Here is an 18,887-nt window from a genome sequence, read left to right on the forward strand (position 1 = left end):
TATTAATTTATACTGCATGGACACTCTCAATGCCCTCTGGCTCGCGAGTGCGTTGACGGCCTTTTTTAGGTCTGATCTTGAAGGACCCTAAGTCGAATTGGTTTCGAAATACGGAAATTATAATATACGTTCTTACGGATTCTTGACAAAAGTTGTAAAGTTCAAGCTAAGTCCTCCGTGCACCAACGGATTTTTCTTTTAATATGCGCAATTATTGAAAGCATCTTTGATCGGTCTATGTACAATAATAAAATATAAAGTATAAGAGCAGTGTTGACCTAGTGGTTTCAGCGCGCGATTCTCATGCCTGACGTCGCAGGTTTGGTCTCCGGCTGTGCACCAATGGACTATCTTTCTATGTGCGCATTTAACATAAGGTCGAACAGTGAAGGAAAATATCTTTAGGAAACCGACTTGCCTTATGTCAGGCACATATTTGCCTATTAGATTGACAAATGACCATGAAATATATACCTACAGAAATGTGTCTCAGATTTTCGCCACAGATTTTTTTTAAATTTTTTTATTTGTGTACTAAAATGTCTTTAGTTAATAGAAATAATGATTTCGATTAACGCGTACAAAACAAGAGTGTAACGCGGCATATTGTTAGTAATTCTTGTTTGGTAATCGTTTGTAAACATTACACCCTTCATTAGCAACATCGAGGACAGCTGTGGACACAAATGTTAAATTATCGCAAATGTGACCAATCGCCCTTGTAATAACAAAGAGGGGCAGAAGTAGGTATTCGGTGTAGTTAACATATTATATGATCAATATAACAATTACACTAAGTACTAATCATTTCAGTGCCCATAGTAGAAAGTCTTGGCATCGTCTGCACTGGCTCGTGGTTTGAGGTCTCCGACTTCCATAGACAGTAGAGCTATGCGTTTGAAATCTTATATCAGAAATCACACATGATTCGCCAAAAGAAGACCCGATAAAAAAGAAAATCGCCCTCGAACAATTAATGTCATCGGAGAAATTCACTATTCTCTTACGGCCAAAATTAACAATGTATCCTCAATCTATGATTATAACCAATCTTGGACTGATTCATATCTAAAGACCGATCTCCAATCTGCATGCCAATAAACATTTCTGGTATCCGATAGTTTATTTGACAAAAGATTGACAGCAATCTTTTGCGTGATCCTTGCCTCTCGACCGCGTTTCGTTCAATGCAATATGTTGTGATCAAGCATACCAAAAGTTTGCTGTTTTTGGAACGAAATAAAATAAGTAAGACTTAGGGTCTGTTTCACAATGTATGGATAAAGTAGCAAATAGCTATGCAACGTTTTGTTTGTTTTTTATTACGAACAAATAAAGTTACAAAATTCTATAGAAAAACATAGAACCTTAACCTTTTTGTTGGTCATTTAATATTACTTGTAACGAAACGGGCTGTCATGTCATATTGAGTATTTAGTAAATATTATTACAAATATAAATTTTCTCTGAGTAGTTTGTGTATGTTGTTTTTGTGATTTGAGGTTGGTTCTTTAACTTAAAAAAATGTCTACGCAAAAACGTGAAAGAAGCGTCAATTTCAGCCGGGAAGAAGTTGACCTTCTAACTTCGCCTGTTGCTGACCATAAAAATATATAAGAAAATAAAAAGAGTGACTCAGTCACCTGGCAGGAGAAAGAGCAGTGCTGGAAGACGCTGGAGGCGCTGTTTAATAGCACAAGTGGGGTAAACTTTCGCAGTGCTAAAGCTTAAAGAGGGCTACAAGAAAAAAGTCTGCCTTGATACATGCTGAAACATATCGTACAGGAGGTGGCCCTAGTGCTGCTACTCCTCTTACCCCCTATCGAGGAAAAAGTCAAAGACATGATATTGTTGTCTGTCGAAGGAAATGAAAGTCAATTGAAAGGAAGAGCTTCTAATTAAGAGAAAGCAATGGGCATTTGAAGAGGAAGAAAGAGAGCATAAAAGAGAATTATGGGCCATAGAAAAAAAAATATTGTTAAATAAATTAGAAAAATAATAGATTTTGTGCCTGGAGCGAGGATGTATTGTATTAAAAATTTGTATTTTTATTTAAATAAAAGCATTGAATTTTTATTTAATTTATCTCAAAAATGTTGTAATTTATAAAATATTATAGTAATAAAGCAAAATAATCACTTATAAGATTACTTCGCACAAGCTGATCAATATCATCAGCTTGTTCATCTACTTGTTGCAGTAGTTCAAAATGTTCATCTCGCATATCAATAGCAATATTGTGCAACACTGCACATGCCACTATCACGGCTTGTACACGAGATACTTTTTTGACAAACCGATTTTGGGGAACCGATTTTTTCCAAACACCATATTATGTCCTTTCCACCACATTTCTGCTTCGTATTTGAGATTCGTTACAAAGATGTTCTGCTGGAGTCTTGAGGTTTTGAAGTGGAGTTAGTAGGTAGTATCTATAGTAACAAATATTTTTGGTTGTAGCTAATATTTAATTTTTTTTTGCAAAAGTTGATGAATAGATGAAACCTGCAAGAAGTCATATATGATAGACATCACTTTGTGTAAAAGTGTCTCCAAAGCTTCTTTTGTTAACCTAAATCTAAATGTGAATTCGGCGTCATTCAGGCTCTGGGTATAATTAATTCTTGTCTTCTTATGTCTTCGCACAGAAGTACGTTGTCTTCTTCCAGCTTCAGAATTACTATCCCAATCGGATAATTGCATTTAAACTTCCAAATCACTATCACTAGAACCGGAAGATGACGAAGATGAAGATGATTCCCAATGAATATTAAGTTAGGTCGCAATCCCAAACCCAAATCATACGAGTTTCACCGATAGCAATCCGAGATTGATTTGGCCAATCGACAGTTGCTGTCAAAATGGACAGATAGGTTGTTGGCATGAGTAAACATTCATTTTCATACAGAGGGCAATCTTCAATCTCTTATCCGCCCTCTGAACGATTGGTTGAATAATTAGATTGGTATCTCAGTCCATGTATTGAATATTGGCATGCTTTTCTTTAGAAATGGATTGAATTGTCAGTCTATGACAGCTAAAATTGGATTGAGATTGCATATTGGTTTTGGCCGTTAAAAAGCTATTGTTGTGTAATCTATGATAGACAATAATTACCTATGAGGTTCCGCGCCATCTAGTAGAACCAGAATAAACTTACAAATTTGACACGAATCTCACTAGATGGTACGAGACAATAAACAAAGAACATTTACGGTGCTACCACAACTTACTGATAGATGGCGCTATAATATGTATTTAGTTTCGTATAGTGAGAAAATATTAGTGTTGCTCACTAGATAGAGTGCAATTAAAAAATAAATTAACAGTCTGTGGTAAGTTATTACGACAATTTAAAAGGCGGGAAAAATAAAATAGTCGTGCGTTGGGGAGTACGAAAATAACTTTTATTACATTAAAACCTTTATTTCATGCAGTCCATTTGAGGCATCTCGTGTCCAAGTGAGTTCCAAGGCATTTTACAGAACAATATCGTGCCCCACAAGAAATACAGGTATAGTTTGAAATAAAACCACAAACTGCGCAAAAGTGTCGGTCAGGAAATCTGAAATGTAAGTTAATTAAAATAACTTTACGTTTAATATAAAAACAAGAGATATTAAACGCTGTTGTTTATAGTTATGTTTATTAGTCAAAAGGTTTGGTTTTATTCCCCTGATCTAAAAGGTGATCTAATTTCCTCTTGAGCATAAATATCTTATCTTATACCTTATAACAGAAAAATCTACTTACTTAGAAGGTGGTGCTTGAGCGGACAAATAATTTGGAGGTTCAGGTCTAAAACTAGCCTCTTCCTCAACTAACTGTGCAAATGTCTTTCTAAACCTTAATTTATAGTATTCTGCGCTTCTTGATTTTTTCTTTCTTGTCGGTTTTTCATTAGAATCAGCAAATTTTGGTACTTTCTTTGACATAACCAGGTCCGCATGAGGATCATCATGGAAGTTATCCTGTTCAAGGGCCTCCACAGCTTTACGAGCGCGTCTCTTTCTTGCTGCATCATCAAGTACTCTTCTTTTCTCTGCATCCTTTACTCTCCCTGAAAGTTGAGAATTGAAATAAATTTTGTATTATAGACTGTTGCTAGTTAATTGCATATTTGCTCATTACTATTTTACCACTCTTTTTATTTCATTATGTATTTTAAAGAAGTATATTTTACTCCACTTCGGGATAATAACTAAAGTACCTGATTCTCTTGACGTCATATTTATTTTTCTTACAATCCCTTATCATGTACAGGTATGCTTAGCTGATCCATTAAATCATCAACTCTTGCTTGTAAAGTTTCTACAATATCAGATGATATAAATAGATGTGTCTCGTCTAAATCTTGAAGGATAAATTTTCTACCAAGGGCTGATGTTTCATCTAAGTGCAATAAGAACTGTTTCATAGCATGATCACTGAAAAATATAAAATTTTCCTGTAATTAATATAAGTTCTATATATATATTGGCAAAAACATACATATATGCTTAGATAATAATTACTAACTCGCCAGTTGCAATCTACCTTGTACAACAACATTACTGAGTGTTTTTAGATGTGATTTTTATTTATTATAGATTTACTAAGTACAAACACTCTGTCACAATCATGTAAATTATGTTTTAATGAAAATTCTAACAATGTGATGAGAAGTTAACCATTTCCAGATATTCAAAAAATGTCGAAGAAAAGGGGTCTGAGCGCTGAAGAAAAGAAAGTAAGGATATTGGAAATATTTCATAACAGCAAGGACTTTTTTCAACTGAAAGTTAGTATATTAAATGATTTTTTTGTACATTAATGGTGCAATTTCTGCATTTGAACTAAGTTCATAGTCTGATTTTAGTTACATTAAGGGCTGATTAATAGATGATTAAGATAAGATTAGTATAAATCTACTAGACAATAATATTTGATTTTAGGAATTAGAAAAGATAGCCCCTAAACAGAAAGGTATAACAATGCAATCAGTTAAGGAAGTGATTCAAAATTTAGTAGATGATCATTTAGTTGACAGTGAGAAGATTGGTACTTCTATTTATTTTTGGTCTTTTCCAAGGTAAGCAACTATAATAATAGTTTACAAGCCTTACATATACTAAGATACCAGTAATGCCTAATAAGTTATGATACAGGGCAGACACACATCAGTGTTTGTTTTACTAAAGATTCCTACCTTGAAAAAGTCAGCTATCTAACAAGAGATAATAATTGATAAGAATCTTTCTCAAAGGTCAAATTATTTGTTTTGAAAACCAAGCCAAACGAAAAGACTAAAATTAAATAGGATTTTATTTTCAAAGTCTTTAAATATAATTTTTCAGTAAAGCTAAAAATGCTAAAAAAAGAAAATTCCTAAATTTGCAAACTGAATTAAATGAAACAATGAAAAAGTTGAAGAAGGCAGAAGAAACTATTACCACAGAATCAGTATGTATTATAATTGGCATAATTGCTAGTGGTTTAATATTTTAGAACAGAATAATAGTTCATTGTTTTTTTTTTTTGTAAATACAGGCAAGTCGTCAACAAAACCCTGAGCGGGATGAGATATTAGCAACCTTAGAGGCTGTTATGAAAAAGCAAAATGATCTAAAAAAGGAATTGCAGAAATATAGAGATAATGACCCTGAATACATTGCTCAGTTAAAAACAGAAACTGAAGTGAGTTGTTGTGAAAAGTTTAGGTTAAATACTTATTTGTTAGCTTTCAGTTAGGTATTTCCTAATGTTTTCACAGTGTACATGCCTATACAAGTTCCTCATATTAACATAAGAAAACCTAATTAATATTGTTTTATTAAGCCTTATTTAGATATTATAGTCTTCATTGGTCATATTATTAATGATATATTGAAGTTGTTTTTTGTTTTTTATTCTTTTAGGATCTCAAGTCTGCAATCAACAGGTGGACTGAAAACATTTATATTCTTAAATCATACATTAAAAATAATTTCCAAATGGAAAATGAAGTTATTGATCAGAACTTTAACATTCCACCCGAATTGGATTATATTGAAGAGTAAAATTTCATTTTAAATATTGTTTAGTGTCAACACTGTTTAATATTTTAAGTGTACAATTCAGCCTTTGTTAGGGCTGTGATATTTTAATAAAGCATTGAAACATAAATTTAGTTTCAATTATTTTTTCTTATATATCTATTTAAATTCCATTATTTTAATTGCATATTGCGTTATGTGTAAATACTTAATACATATTTGGTTAAAAATAAACAATTTAGTGATCGTCTTACCATTCAACAAGAACTCCTTTCATTACATTCACCATGATGCATTTTTATGATCGAATGCAACACAATTTATCTATAGAATGTTAAAAAATCGTGATATTCGAAGTTATTGTACCTTGTTTTAACTTTTTGTATTCCTTGTAGTTTGTTGTTACTATTTGACAGTTAAACTCAATGCATAACCTCGAATCAAATGAGTTTGTAATCCAAAGAGTATACCATAGACTGTCCACAGAGTACATTTATAGTCTTAAGATTAAATTAGTTATATAGAGTCGCAGCAGTGAAGGCTGTACATTATGCGTAATAAATTAGTTTATAAAGTAATATATAAAGAAAATAATGCAATATAATTTTAATTAACCTAGGTGTCTACCGAGCTCTAATAACTACGTGGCGACAGGTGGCGCTGCTTGCAACATGAGTCCGAGAATTTAAAAAGCTAAATATTTTACAGATACATTTATCTAAGTTATATGTTAAATATTAATAGTAGTATAATTTTGTTGTATTCTGTAGTATTCAATTGAGCACAATGAGACTTCTCCTCCAGGTTTTTCGTTGCCCCCCAATCTTGATAACAAATATAATTATTTAATAACATTTGATCTACGTTATTTCCGACTAACCTTTATTTCTAATAAACATTTTCTTCTATCATTCTCCACACCATCATTTATTTTAATACTTCTTAGTGTCGTGGGTAGTAGATACATACCTATTTGTGATCTTTACGCAAAACGAAACTTTCTTTTGGTTTACGCAATGCATCATTAGATCCGAAGGTAAACAAATTATTGTTATTTAATAAATAAATATAAAAAAAATGTTATAAATGATCTATAGTACTAAGTTTCGTATATTACTTAATGCAAGTAAAATTTAGGTTGAAAATAGCGTTCATATATACGCAAGAAAAGTAAAATCAAAGAAATCCAAAAGTGCTTAAGTCAACTTTGCGCACCGCCGGGGAATTCTAAGTTACACACATTCAAGAAAATTCTTACGTTCTTCGCTCACTTAAATACCGAATTGCGGCGTTCTTAGAAAACTTAGGCTCGTAAGCATAATACTCCCCGTGAGAATAGTGACCCAGAATTATACCTATTTATTTCACAGCATTATTGGCAACGGAAAATTTATCTAGTGGAAATCTGTTATACAGCTACCGACTGGTACAGATACTGTCCGGACACGGCTGCTTTGGCAGCTATTTGCACAAGGTAGTCGGACGTGAGGAGGCCCTAATCTGGCATTGTGACGCCGGAGTTGTTGATGACGCGCTCCACGCTCTAAAGGATTGCCTAGCATCGGAGGGGGGAAGAAGGCCTCTACTGGGCGTGCTAAAGGGCAAAGACGCTACTATCGATAACATTGTAAGAGTAGCAGTTACAAGCACGGACAGTGACGGCACGTGGGAAATCCTCCAGAGATTTTGCGAGGTCGTTCTGCGCTATAAAGAAGAGGCGGAGAGGGCCAGGGAGGAATTTAACTCAAGAACTACTAGAACTATTTACCTTTTTTTTATATCACAGAAGGCAAACGGTCTTATCTGATGTGACACCATGGACACTCGCACTGCCAGGATACTAAATTATAATACTATATTATACCTGAGGTACATAGGCTGTACTTCAAAAATGATTGTTTAGCCGAAAAGGCTGCTATTAATGAAAACTGGAAGTAAAAAAATAAGGCACGATAAATTACTTCCGATTTTCACTGAGTTTCCGATGATCCGAGCCAAATAACTTTTGTCGTAGCTTTGTGGTTGCATTCGATTCTGCGGTCACTGCTGCAGCAATTCGGACATATACTAAAATTACAGGGAACTTGGATTGTTGTACATTTTAAAATAGGTCGAGAGTAGAAAACAGAAAAGTACGGATGGTTATTGTCGTGTTTTGACGTTGTTGATTTATAAATTGTTTACTTGTCAAATTATATAAATTCTTTGAATGTTGTTGTTAACATAGATGAAATGTATTTAATTAATTAATAAAATAAAATAAATCAGTGGCGCTACAACCTCTAGGTCTTAGCCTCAGATTTCTGAATCTGTTTCATGATCATTTTAAAATCTAACATAGAATGAAATTCCATTGGTGCACAGCCGGAGATCGAGCCTACGACCTCAGGTATGAGAGTCGTACCCTGAAGCCACTAGGCCAACACTGCTCTTAATGCTCTTAAATTAATTAATTTAGGGCTAAGTCAATTTATGAAAATGTATTTTTGGCTTTGGGTAACGCCGTCAAATAAGGTGTACCAAGGTAATATAAACACAATTTATTGAAAATATAAATAAAAATAGTTTTGTATATAATACCCTTGATCCCTTGACATTGAGTTTTGCCGCGCACTATGTGGAACCAGCTGCCCACTGAAGTACTTCCGAACCAATTCGACTTAGGGTCCTTCAAGAAAAGAGCGTACCAATTCTTAAAAGGTTGGCAACGCATTTGCGAGTCTTCTGGCACAGTGTTCATGGGCAGTGGTATAACTCAACATCAGTTTCTTTTTTCTTTTTATATTTATTCATTTGTTTTACCCATAATAATTTTCATTACATTGTGAAACTTGGATTTGAAAAGAAATGATGTCTCTAATTCTTAGTCTAACAGACTAGACGATCTTTGTATGGCGGAAATACTGTTATATTTGAACCGTTTTTCTTAATGTGCATAAATTCAATGAAACACAGAAATTGTGAACCCTAGTGTGCCTGATTTTTTATTAGTACTAAAACGTCTATGTCATCACATCATATCTCAACTATCGTACTTCAATATTATAAATATATAATAAAGATCAGTATTTTACTGAAAGGCTCACAAGGAGCTTATTATAAGCTGACGTTTGACGTGAATGTGGGTGGAAGCTATTGTTTGGAATATCAGGGAAATTTTTAGCTGGAAAATCTATTACGCTATTAAGTTTCTATCCAGTTTTAAAGTGCTCTTTGGCTTACTTCATACAGCAATAGTTCGATAAGGGACATATAACCCTTTAAATGAAACAATGTTTACCCTTCTTCTTTTAGTGCCTCTCCAATAGTGACCGTCAGTCTCTAGAAGCGCGTCATATCCTGTGTCAGAAGCAGTAACTAAAAATCATTTATTTATTTAGGAAACAATTGTAAACGCTTTTGCTCTTCAGTCTAATTCGATGAATTACTGTAAAACACATTTAGTTATTTTTAACTATTTACACTAAATACACACATAACAAATTGTTTAAATCGTCGAAAAGGAAAAAAATAGCGTGCATTTCATATAATATATATTTGTATGTACTTAGTATCCTAGTAATATTAGCTTTACCTTCTTTTATTTTTCCTGAAAAAAAAACGGGTTTTTCTTTTACGACTTTCTTTCCCGGGGTAAGCAAGCGATCTACCTCGTACTACCTCTACAGCATAGCGTAGTATTTATAAGACTCTTACAAATAATCTTGAGTTTAAAGTAAAAGTTTTAAAAGCGTGGCTGTATTGTATTAACTCGAGCAAATAACAATAATAACGCCAATATTTGTATGCGAATGGGAAATAAGATTAATATGTTTATTGAACCGTTTTATAACATATCACATAGCACCAGCCTACTTTTTGATACGTCGATTTCCGTGTATAATTGGGATTTGGGTTGATCATCAGAAACTAGACTAACTCGTAGGTTACGGAACGAATGCACATCACGTAACAAATCTTCTTAGGAAACGTAATACAATTTTAATTAAATTGATTCACAACAAAACCCCAATAAAGCTTAATTGAACAAAAGCTTTGGTAATCTTCTTAAGTGTTCCCCAATTGTTAATTCGTATTGTAACATTGCTAAGGCTTAGTTCCGGTTAAGGTTTTTCATTACAGTTTGTGTTAAGTTACGATAACAAGTGTGTACACTTTCTAGCAAAATGTTTTTTTTTAATCTTAGCTAAGCTAACAGTTACATTTTATTAAATAAAATTAATTGCGCTACAACCTTTTTAGGTCTGGGCCTCAGATTTCTGTATCAGTTTCATGCTAACTTCTGGGTTTAACTACCCTTCTTCTTGAAAAGTGTCCAGAAAAGAGCGTACCAATTCTTGAAAAGCCGGCAACGTACTTGCGAGCTTTCTGGCAATGTGAGGGGTGGTGGTATCACTTAACATCCTCCTGCCCGTTTGTCTCCTATTGCGTAAAAAAAATCACTCAAGTCAATTCATTGTACGACCGGATTGTAGTCCAAACCATTGTAGAACCAAACATACAAACGAAAAAATTTTAAAATTTCGTCAATGTTCGTTAAAATATTATTATGTGTATTTGTCCATAGTTTTGGATGGTAAAAAGGACTTATCTATTTAATAACATAAATAAGTCCTTACTTTATAGCAGTTGAATGACATAAGAGTCTATGAATTAAAAAAAGTGCGTGCGTACAAAGTACACATATCAGAAGTGAATCTTCTTTGTCAATATTTATACAAATCTAAAACTTTAGATCTTCGAGACTTAGAGGGAGGGAAAAAGGAAGATATGTTAGGAATTTAATGAATTTAATTATCATTAAAATATTAAAAGTGTCGAAAAACAAATTATAAATTTAATTTTTAAATTTATTTCTTCGATAGTAAAAACTTAAACACCATTCGTCATATGAGATTTCAATAAATTATTTTGCAAACATATAAAATACTAATATTTCATAAATTCTCTTTACGAAATTTTAATTTTAATAATAGAATGTCTATATGTTAATTCACCCCTCTCACTCTGTCCCTTTTCTTAGACAAAAACGCTGCACATCTTCGTGACGTTTTCGTAAAAATTTACCCTCATGCGCCTAAAGAACTTTCACTTCAATAAATGGTTTTTTGAAATACCAGGTTATCATTCTACAGTGACATGTAAAATCACGTTACGATGTCAATGGCTCAGCTATTTATATTATAGCCATTAATAGTATATAATAGGCTTACATATGGAACCCATTAGTTCCCTTTAAGGATACGCTTTACGTGTTAAAGCCTCTCAAAGTGATAGCTAATGTAAATTTATGGCCATAGTAAAGGTAGCGTCTTATTAAGCCTTAACTTTTAATAGTACCACCCAAATTCATTTTGTAACTTGGATAAATCGGTTTAAGAAAGATTCACAATATCGTCGAACACGGATTCTTCACATTTTTTTTATCGCTCGCGAGTGCGTTGCTGGCCTTTTAGAAATTAGTACGCTAATCTAGAAGGAGCATAATTTGAATTGGTTCGGAAATACTTCAGTGGGTGCAATAAAAAAGGCGCTTTAAATAACGCTCAGTTATGGATCGACGGACGTCGAGGTGATATGAGTGGAATTTCGTATTTTGCCTCGGCGTCCGAGAATGATATTCAGCCGCAGGTATCAATCCGAACAACTCCTCTGTTTACTCCATGGTAAATGCGGTAGAAGATGCCGAGTCACCCCACATCTCTACCCAACGGCGAGTGACCTTCAAGAAAAGAGCGTACTATTTCTTAAAAGGCCGGCAGCGCGCTTACGAGCTTTCTGGCAGTCCGACTGTCCATGGGCGGCGGTATCATCAGGTGAGCCCGTCTGCCTCCTGTAACATTAAAAAAAAGTGACAGCAAGCTAAGCAAGCCGCTCGGAAACAGATTGGACGTCGATGATTCGAACCGCTCTGCAAAGAATACAGTCACGTGGAAGCTGGTACCCCCAGTACCTCCCAGAGGTGAGAACAGTACTCCATTTTGAGCCTAATTTGCGCATTACGAGATTCCTCAACATATAAGTATAGTATATATTTCCCAACCTGGATTTAAGATTTTATTTTAATCGCGCCGTCGGGCGATTGCGGTTAGTCTCAATCAGAATATAAACCTTATACCAATCCAAAACCTGGCCTCGTCAATCGTTACTTACCCTCAACTATATTTAACGTATAAGAGGATCAAGGCTGACGTCAACAGATTCGTATTTCTATCACGTTCAGGCGTATAATAATTATATCAATACCCGCAACGTCTCAAGCAATTTGGCCCCAGTCTTGTATTCAAATTAATTGCTGCTAAGGCATAACAACTTTCAAAATAAAATAAAACTTTTGGAATGTCAGTTGTCAGAAATTTAGTTGCATTGTCTCATGTTTTATGTTCTGTGTTTGTAGTTGGTTTTTAAAATTCTATTTTTAAATAATTTTTGGAGTTATACTTCTTTAGGCGCGTGAAATTTTACGATGCGCGCGCACCGTGACCAAAATTAACAGAATGATGTTGCCCACGGAAGATGCTACGGCATTGGACATAATTTAAAAACAACATTGGAATAATAATACAATTTATGTTACACTTCCTAATGTAAGAGAATAATAATAAATATTTATTTAATTAATTTTTCAAATGTAAACTGAACTTTATTGAATACAATGACTACTTTTCCAGTCTTTGATTATTTAATTGTAATTAATTATTTGCATGCAATGAAAAACTATTCTTAATAATGCCAAAGAAGTATAACTTCTTCCGTGCGTACATAACTACAGTATTAGTAAGTAAGTAGTTGGCTCTTCAACATTATATAGGTCCATTGAAAATTAGGATTGCTGGTGACACCAACTTAAAGCTGAGTTGGGCCCATATTTGATGACAGATTTAAGTTGGCGCCTGGTAGACAGTACCGGTGATCCCAGAGCTGGTGATTTCATCAATCAACAAATAAGTATCGCAATACAGCGAGCGAATGCTTCTAGCAATAATGCTACAATGCCACAGGAACCAAACTTTTTTAATTTGTTTTAGTTTTCTATTCGAGCCGTGTCGGTCTAGGGGCTTTAGCATGCGACTCGCATCCCAGAGACCGAAGATTCGATTCCCGGCTATGCACCAATGGACTTTCTTTCTATTTGCACATTAACATTCGCTTGAAAGGTGAAGGAAAACATCGTGAGGAAACCGGCTTACCTTAGACTCAAAAAGTTGACGGCGTCAGGCACAGGAGGCTGATCACCTACTTGCCTATTAGAATGATCTTGAAACAGATGCAGAAATCTGAGGCCCAGACCGAAAAAAGGTTGTATTTATCCATTTTTATTATGTAGGTTAAGATTGTAAGTAGGAACTTTATTATCTAAGTAATTATTAATTCATTTATAAATCATTTGTCGTGGGAAATTGAATTTGGGAATACAGTAATGTCTATATTAGATACTTTTTTGAAATTATTCTATGATTATATTATAAACTATAGCCATTCATTTGAATTAATAGGTATCTTTCCCTTAGGAATCTAGAATATTGCCAATTAAAATGAAACTTGGCTAGCTTCGTTATTTTATACTTAGGACTTATTGTAATTTTTCTAGAGGCTCTCTTGTGTATTCAAGCGAAAGAAACAGACATTATTATGCCTTTGTTTGTTATCATTGTTACTTATTAAATATTAATTTGTATCGACAAAATTGATTTCTTAAATATCGATTTAATCATGTAAAATTCTCCCAGTGTAATTGACAGTATGACAAATAAAGTGTTAGTGTTAGTTAGTGTAATCTATCAAACTTTTTTCGCATTCCACTGCTTGTTCTGCGTGCTGCAAATCGAGCCAACTGTCTTCTCACGTGCTGCAGTTCTCATCAAGGGCTAAAAAGCCCGCACCCGTACCGTCCTGTATCAGCAGGGCGCGAGCCAACACACATACGTCCACGGGCCTAAACCCCCCTCGCGAGGGAGGGTGTAAGATGAGCATCGAAACTGCTTGTTATAATAATTAATTTAAAAAAAACCTTACTAATAAATATAGGTTTTTATACGTTGATTAACTCCCATTGCTGATGATTAGAGATTTTCTCGGGCCAATATTCCAAGGATTTGACAAAGGTTTACGAAGACCTGGAGTTGTTGTGTGCTCTTTGTCATTTTCCACTTTTCAAAACCTTACAGCAACATGGTATTTTTGTTTATTCAGAAGATTTTGAGCTGCACTCGCTGTTTTAACTTTTGTTACTGTCAAACGGACCAGAGATATGCAAACGTTGTTCTGGCTTTTTGCCATTGAAACATGCCGTGTACGACACACGTGGTGACACAATTGGACTCTACATCATAACTCTTATACTACCATGGGAGGGATGTCGATGTTTTACAATCGCCTGATACTGTGATTAGGAGGCTTACAATGTAAAACAAAAACATTTCTTTTGTCTTTGGTATCGAAAGACAAAACATCGCATTCCGTTTAATAGTGATTGGTCAACGCCTCTAATCCAATACATGCGACATGATACGTCGAATTACGACTGTCCAATTACAATTAAACGATTTCGTCATTCGTTAGTTGTCCCAGTACGCGTTCATCCGTAATCGAAATTTTTTTTTCAGCTATGGACGATGCAGTCAAACATGCTAGATAATCAACCGTATCTACTTAAGTATAGACATTTTTCTTTTTTTTATAAAACAGGGGGTAAAAAAGGCAGGAGGCTCACCTGATGTTTAGTGATGCCGCCGCCCATGGACACTCTCAATGCCAGAGGGCTCGCGAGTGCGTTACCGGCCTTTCAAGAATTGGTACGCTCTTTTCTTGAAGGACCCTAAGTCGAATTGGTTCGGAAATACTTCAGTGGGCAGCTGGTTCTACAAAGTGGTGGTGCGCGGCAAAAACTGTCTTGAAAAACGCTCAGCCCTGCGATTCTGTAACTCATTTTTGGAACTCACACAGCGGTTTTCGCATCGGCGGTCGCTCTGAAATCAGTGAGTTACAGAATCGCAGGGCAGTTGTGGAAAGGCGGACTTCGAGGTGATAAGGTGGAATTTCGTATTCTGCCTCGACGTCCGATGATGAAACTAAGACATAAAAAAAAAAAAAAATTAGCACTCCGGGAGTGCCGGCAGAAGTGAAAACTTCAATATTAACGTTGTGTTTAATTATAAGTATAAAAGTACTATCATTTATGAGGTAGAATACAATGTTTATTTATTGCGCTATCGTACACAAATATGACAATTTAATACCTCAATAATTAAACTCAATTGAAGATCTGTCTATCAAGCATTAATATAACATGCGGACAATCTTAATCTTAATGTTAAACATTTTTTTACCACCTAATGTTAATTCATTAAATTCAACCTTTATATAATGTAAATGTAAAATAATTATCTGTACAATACCTGTTATGCTCTTTATATCACTCTATTACTAGCTATAAATGTAATCAATCAACCAATATAACCAATCAAACGTCTATAGATCTGTAATATTCAAATGTTGTAAAATACAAGCTATCGTATACTTTTTATGTTTAATATTTTAATAATTAAACTCAATTGAAGATCTGTCTGTCAAGCATTAATATCACATGCGGGCAATCTTAAATTTAATGTTAAACAATCTTTACCACCTAATGTTAATCCATTAAATTCACAATTTTTATATAATATAAAGGTAAACTAGTTATCTGTACACCTTTTATATTAATTTAAGATTAGTTTTAAGACGCGGACTCTAATCGGGTGATTGAGGGAAGGAAATTGTATCAAATACCAAAAACAACCCTCAATCACCCTACCCATGTCCAATCACAATGCTTATTGTGGTGTCATGAAAATGTAGGTTAATGCTATAAAGTATAAACATATAAGGCTGAATTTAGTCTCACGCTCACCGTCAGCGCTCATAGATCAGCGCGTAGTTCGTCAGCGCTGACGCTCAGCATGGTTCGTTTTAGTATCGTACTGACCGCCTTACTCGACCTGTATCCACTTCGCGATTTGCCATGACTGTACACGCTGACGACGTCCGTTCGACACTACAACGCTCACTGAAAGCAGAGGCGCTCTAGCGATCGTCAGCGCTGACAGCTACGCGGCGCCTACGCGCGACGCGTACGGCCGCGCAGCCATCGGCGCTGACCACCGTGCGCGCTGATAGCTACGCGTCATTCAAAAACGCTTCCTAGAAGTTCATATATCTCGACCATCAGCGCCGACGGTGCGCGTGTGGTCGGCGTGACACTAAATTCAGCCTTACAAATATTACATCTATTATGTGTCAATACAGACTAGATCGAAACCTAATCTTATTATTAAAATTATATTTATTACTATTATTATTATTCGTTTTTTTACGTTTTATAGTTATCAGCTTATAGCTGGTTTTCTTGACGGCAGTTACGGGCTAAAGCCAAGTAAGAGTTTTTCATCTAGTAATTTATAAAGTACTTACTCATTTTCTTTTTCTTTTTCTTCATCATCACTTTTTTCATTAATAGATTCACTTTGTTCGATTTCCATAATTTAAACAATTCACATTTACGAATACACAACAGGGTATTTACTACACAACAGTCAAGCAATCAGCTGTCACCATCCTTGGATACGCGTGGGACGCTGTACATAAACACACACGGTCATGCGCGCAAGCGCCCTGTGCCGCCTAAACAGAGCAGCACACTCAGGCACGGTAGAAAGAGTGGGAGATACTAGTTCCTCTCCCTTCCCCTCGATCTTACGCTTTTTCGATCAGCATCACGTGACCCTGACGCAAGTTTGAAAGTTTTTACCCATACAAAAAGTGCTCAGCGCCGCTAAAGAAGTTTTCACTTCAAAAATAAAAAAAAAATAGCTAAAATATCCAAGAATGTGCAAAAATATAAATATTAAAAAAAGCAATAGATTACTATTTAGTATTTTGCACTAATTGTATATTTTTGTTAGCAGAGTAAATTATAAACATATATTATATTATACCTTTATTTTTAATAAACAATTATGTGTTCTATATACATTCGTGATATTAAAGTAACTATTAACTATATTCCATACAAGACTTATGATTAATATTTAACATTTTTTAAATTCTATTAAATAGAATCTTTTACTTACATACCAAAAATATCATCTGAAATATAGGAATACCTTAAAAATACAATTAAAAAACTTATAGAAGTTAAAATCTTAATTAGATACATCAAGGGGCTATTCATAAATGATCACTCTTTTTATGATACTGTTTCAAAACATATTTCATTAATTAATTAAATATTTTACATACACATCTTTCGGTTAACTTATTTATTTGACTATTGAAAATTTAATATAAATCACCTAAGAATTACCATGAATGCATTTAGTGTAAAATTAGATAAACTTTTGACTATTATTTACAACTTTTTTGGTAATCAGAAATATTCTATATGTCACCGTAAAATTTTAAAAACCGTTAGATTGTAATCTATCTCGCGAGATTGTAAACTGTCGAAATATTGTCAACTCAACATACTGCTTGCAATTTAACGTATTATTATTCGGTAGTTATATGAAATTGTTGGGAAGTAAAATTAATCTGTAATTGACCAAAGAAGTTTGAATGATAACTAAGTTAGTGTAGTACAATCTACCGAATACCGATAACCGATAGATTACAATCTAACGGTTTTTACAATTTTACGTTAACATATATAAAACGTAACATTAAAACTATTGTATGTTTTGTGCTCTTCTCTCGATGTCAATGTCAATTTACAATAATGTCAAATCATTCTACTTACTAATACAGGTAGCTAGGTGAGGGGTACCGGGTTCGATTCCCGGTTCGAGGCCAAGTTTTAATTTAATTTAAATTTGTTCTCGGCCTTTGGGAGGGTTGTGCGGTACCGGGCGAGTGCTTAAAACCGTACATGGAGGACACGGTCGAATTTCTAAAGACGAGCACGAGTTATAAAAAAATACTATATTTGACGCTGGCTAATGCACAAATCGTGCCAGAGCCATAAAAAAAAACTAATATAGGTGTATATAACGTTGTATAGGTCGGTTATCGAAAGCTGGCGGGTTCACAGTACTCACACTAATGCAATTTCACATACAGTATGTTTCAAAATATGATTTTTTTGCCATGCTATACATTTTAGTCCACTCTGGTTTTAGTAAGGTTGGGTGGGTTGTAAATAAATAAAAATGTGTCAAATACATATAACTATTAGGTGCATACGAGGGTGGATCCAAAAGTTCTAAGCCAGACCAAGAACGTGAAAGAGTAGTTCGTGTAAATAATTTTTCATTTTTCGACATAAGCTCCATCTAGCTCAACACACTTCACTAACTATTCTTTCAATACTCCTCTGAGAAACCCCAGTCGCATCTGATGTCAAATTAAATATAACATTTTTTCATTAAACTGTTTTTATTAAGATGCTTAAAATAATTAAAAACATTGTGCACCATTTCACGAGATTGCCCTGGTAATGTTTGAAAAAGATCAACATGTATAAAATAATAATAATATAAAACAGTAAAGATCAACATAAACAGTAGCAAAAGAAAAACAATAACCTTCTCTTTTATACTCATAAGCTTGACCAAGCGCGAGAGAGACGGACAGTGTTTTCGTGATGTATTTGTGATTGTATTTCAGTTTGACATCACGTCTCGCGCTTATTCACAGACACTACACAAGCACAAAGTGTAAATGTGTTGAAGCCGCCAGCTTTAGATAACATACCTATAATACCGTATATTTTAAATTTCACAGTTCAAGATTCAAGTACTATTTTCGTATTTTATTAACCTCTTGACTTTTATTACAATTTTACTGCGGTTATTTCATGACTTCCGTTATGTTTGTTTTTATGAATATAACGGAATA

General features: G+C 34.3%; 3 protein-coding genes across 3 annotated transcripts; 1 reads left to right on the forward strand and 2 right to left on the reverse strand.

The window, feature by feature from the left end:
• Positions 1-3,385: 3,385 nt before the first annotated feature.
• Positions 3,386-4,353, reverse strand: LOC125060948 (zinc finger HIT domain-containing protein 1). Its single transcript, XM_047666075.1, has 3 exons — positions 4,211-4,353; positions 3,754-4,060; positions 3,386-3,565 (listed from the first exon to the last, which is right to left on the reverse strand). Exons 1-3 carry the CDS (start codon positions 4,227-4,229, stop codon positions 3,430-3,432), a joined length of 462 nt encoding a protein of 153 aa, XP_047522031.1. The 5' UTR covers positions 4,230-4,353; the 3' UTR covers positions 3,386-3,429.
• LOC125060949 (general transcription factor IIH subunit 5) lies at positions 4,241-6,450 on the reverse strand. The gene is made up of 2 exons (XM_047666076.1): positions 6,269-6,450; positions 4,241-4,427 (listed from the first exon to the last, which is right to left on the reverse strand). The coding sequence occupies exons 1-2, from the start codon at positions 6,301-6,303 to the stop codon at positions 4,241-4,243; spliced, it is 222 nt and encodes a 73-aa protein (XP_047522032.1). The 5' UTR covers positions 6,304-6,450.
• On the forward strand, positions 4,658-6,144 carry LOC125060947 (meiotic nuclear division protein 1 homolog). The gene is made up of 5 exons (XM_047666074.1): positions 4,658-4,780; positions 4,935-5,071; positions 5,337-5,442; positions 5,530-5,676; positions 5,898-6,144. The coding sequence occupies exons 1-5, from the start codon at positions 4,691-4,693 to the stop codon at positions 6,036-6,038; spliced, it is 621 nt and encodes a 206-aa protein (XP_047522030.1). The 5' UTR covers positions 4,658-4,690; the 3' UTR covers positions 6,039-6,144.
• Positions 6,451-18,887: the final 12,437 nt, after the last annotated feature.

This window comes from Pieris napi, chromosome 22, assembly GCF_905475465.1.
Source record: "Pieris napi chromosome 22, ilPieNapi1.2, whole genome shotgun sequence".
Lineage (NCBI taxonomy): Eukaryota > Metazoa > Arthropoda > Insecta > Lepidoptera > Pieridae > Pieris > Pieris napi.

Coding starts and splice junctions, on each gene's coding strand:
- LOC125060948 (XM_047666075.1), bottom strand. Junction 3,566..3,753: donor GCTCAAGCACCACCTTCTAA/GTAAGTAGATTT, acceptor CTTACATTTCAG/ATTTCCTGACCGACACTTTT.
- LOC125060947 (XM_047666074.1), top strand. CDS start 4,691: ATGTCGAAGAAAAGGGGTCTGAGCGCTGAAGAAAAGAAAGTAAGGATA. Junction 5,443..5,529: donor AAACTATTACCACAGAATCA/GTATGTATTATA, acceptor TTGTAAATACAG/GCAAGTCGTCAACAAAACCC. Junction 5,677..5,897: donor AGTTAAAAACAGAAACTGAA/GTGAGTTGTTGT, acceptor TTATTCTTTTAG/GATCTCAAGTCTGCAATCAA.
- LOC125060949 (XM_047666076.1), bottom strand. CDS start 6,303: ATGGTGAATGTAATGAAAGGAGTTCTTGTTGAATG. Junction 4,428..6,268: donor AAAGGAGTTCTTGTTGAATG/GTAAGACGATCA, acceptor TATATTTTTCAG/TGATCATGCTATGAAACAGT.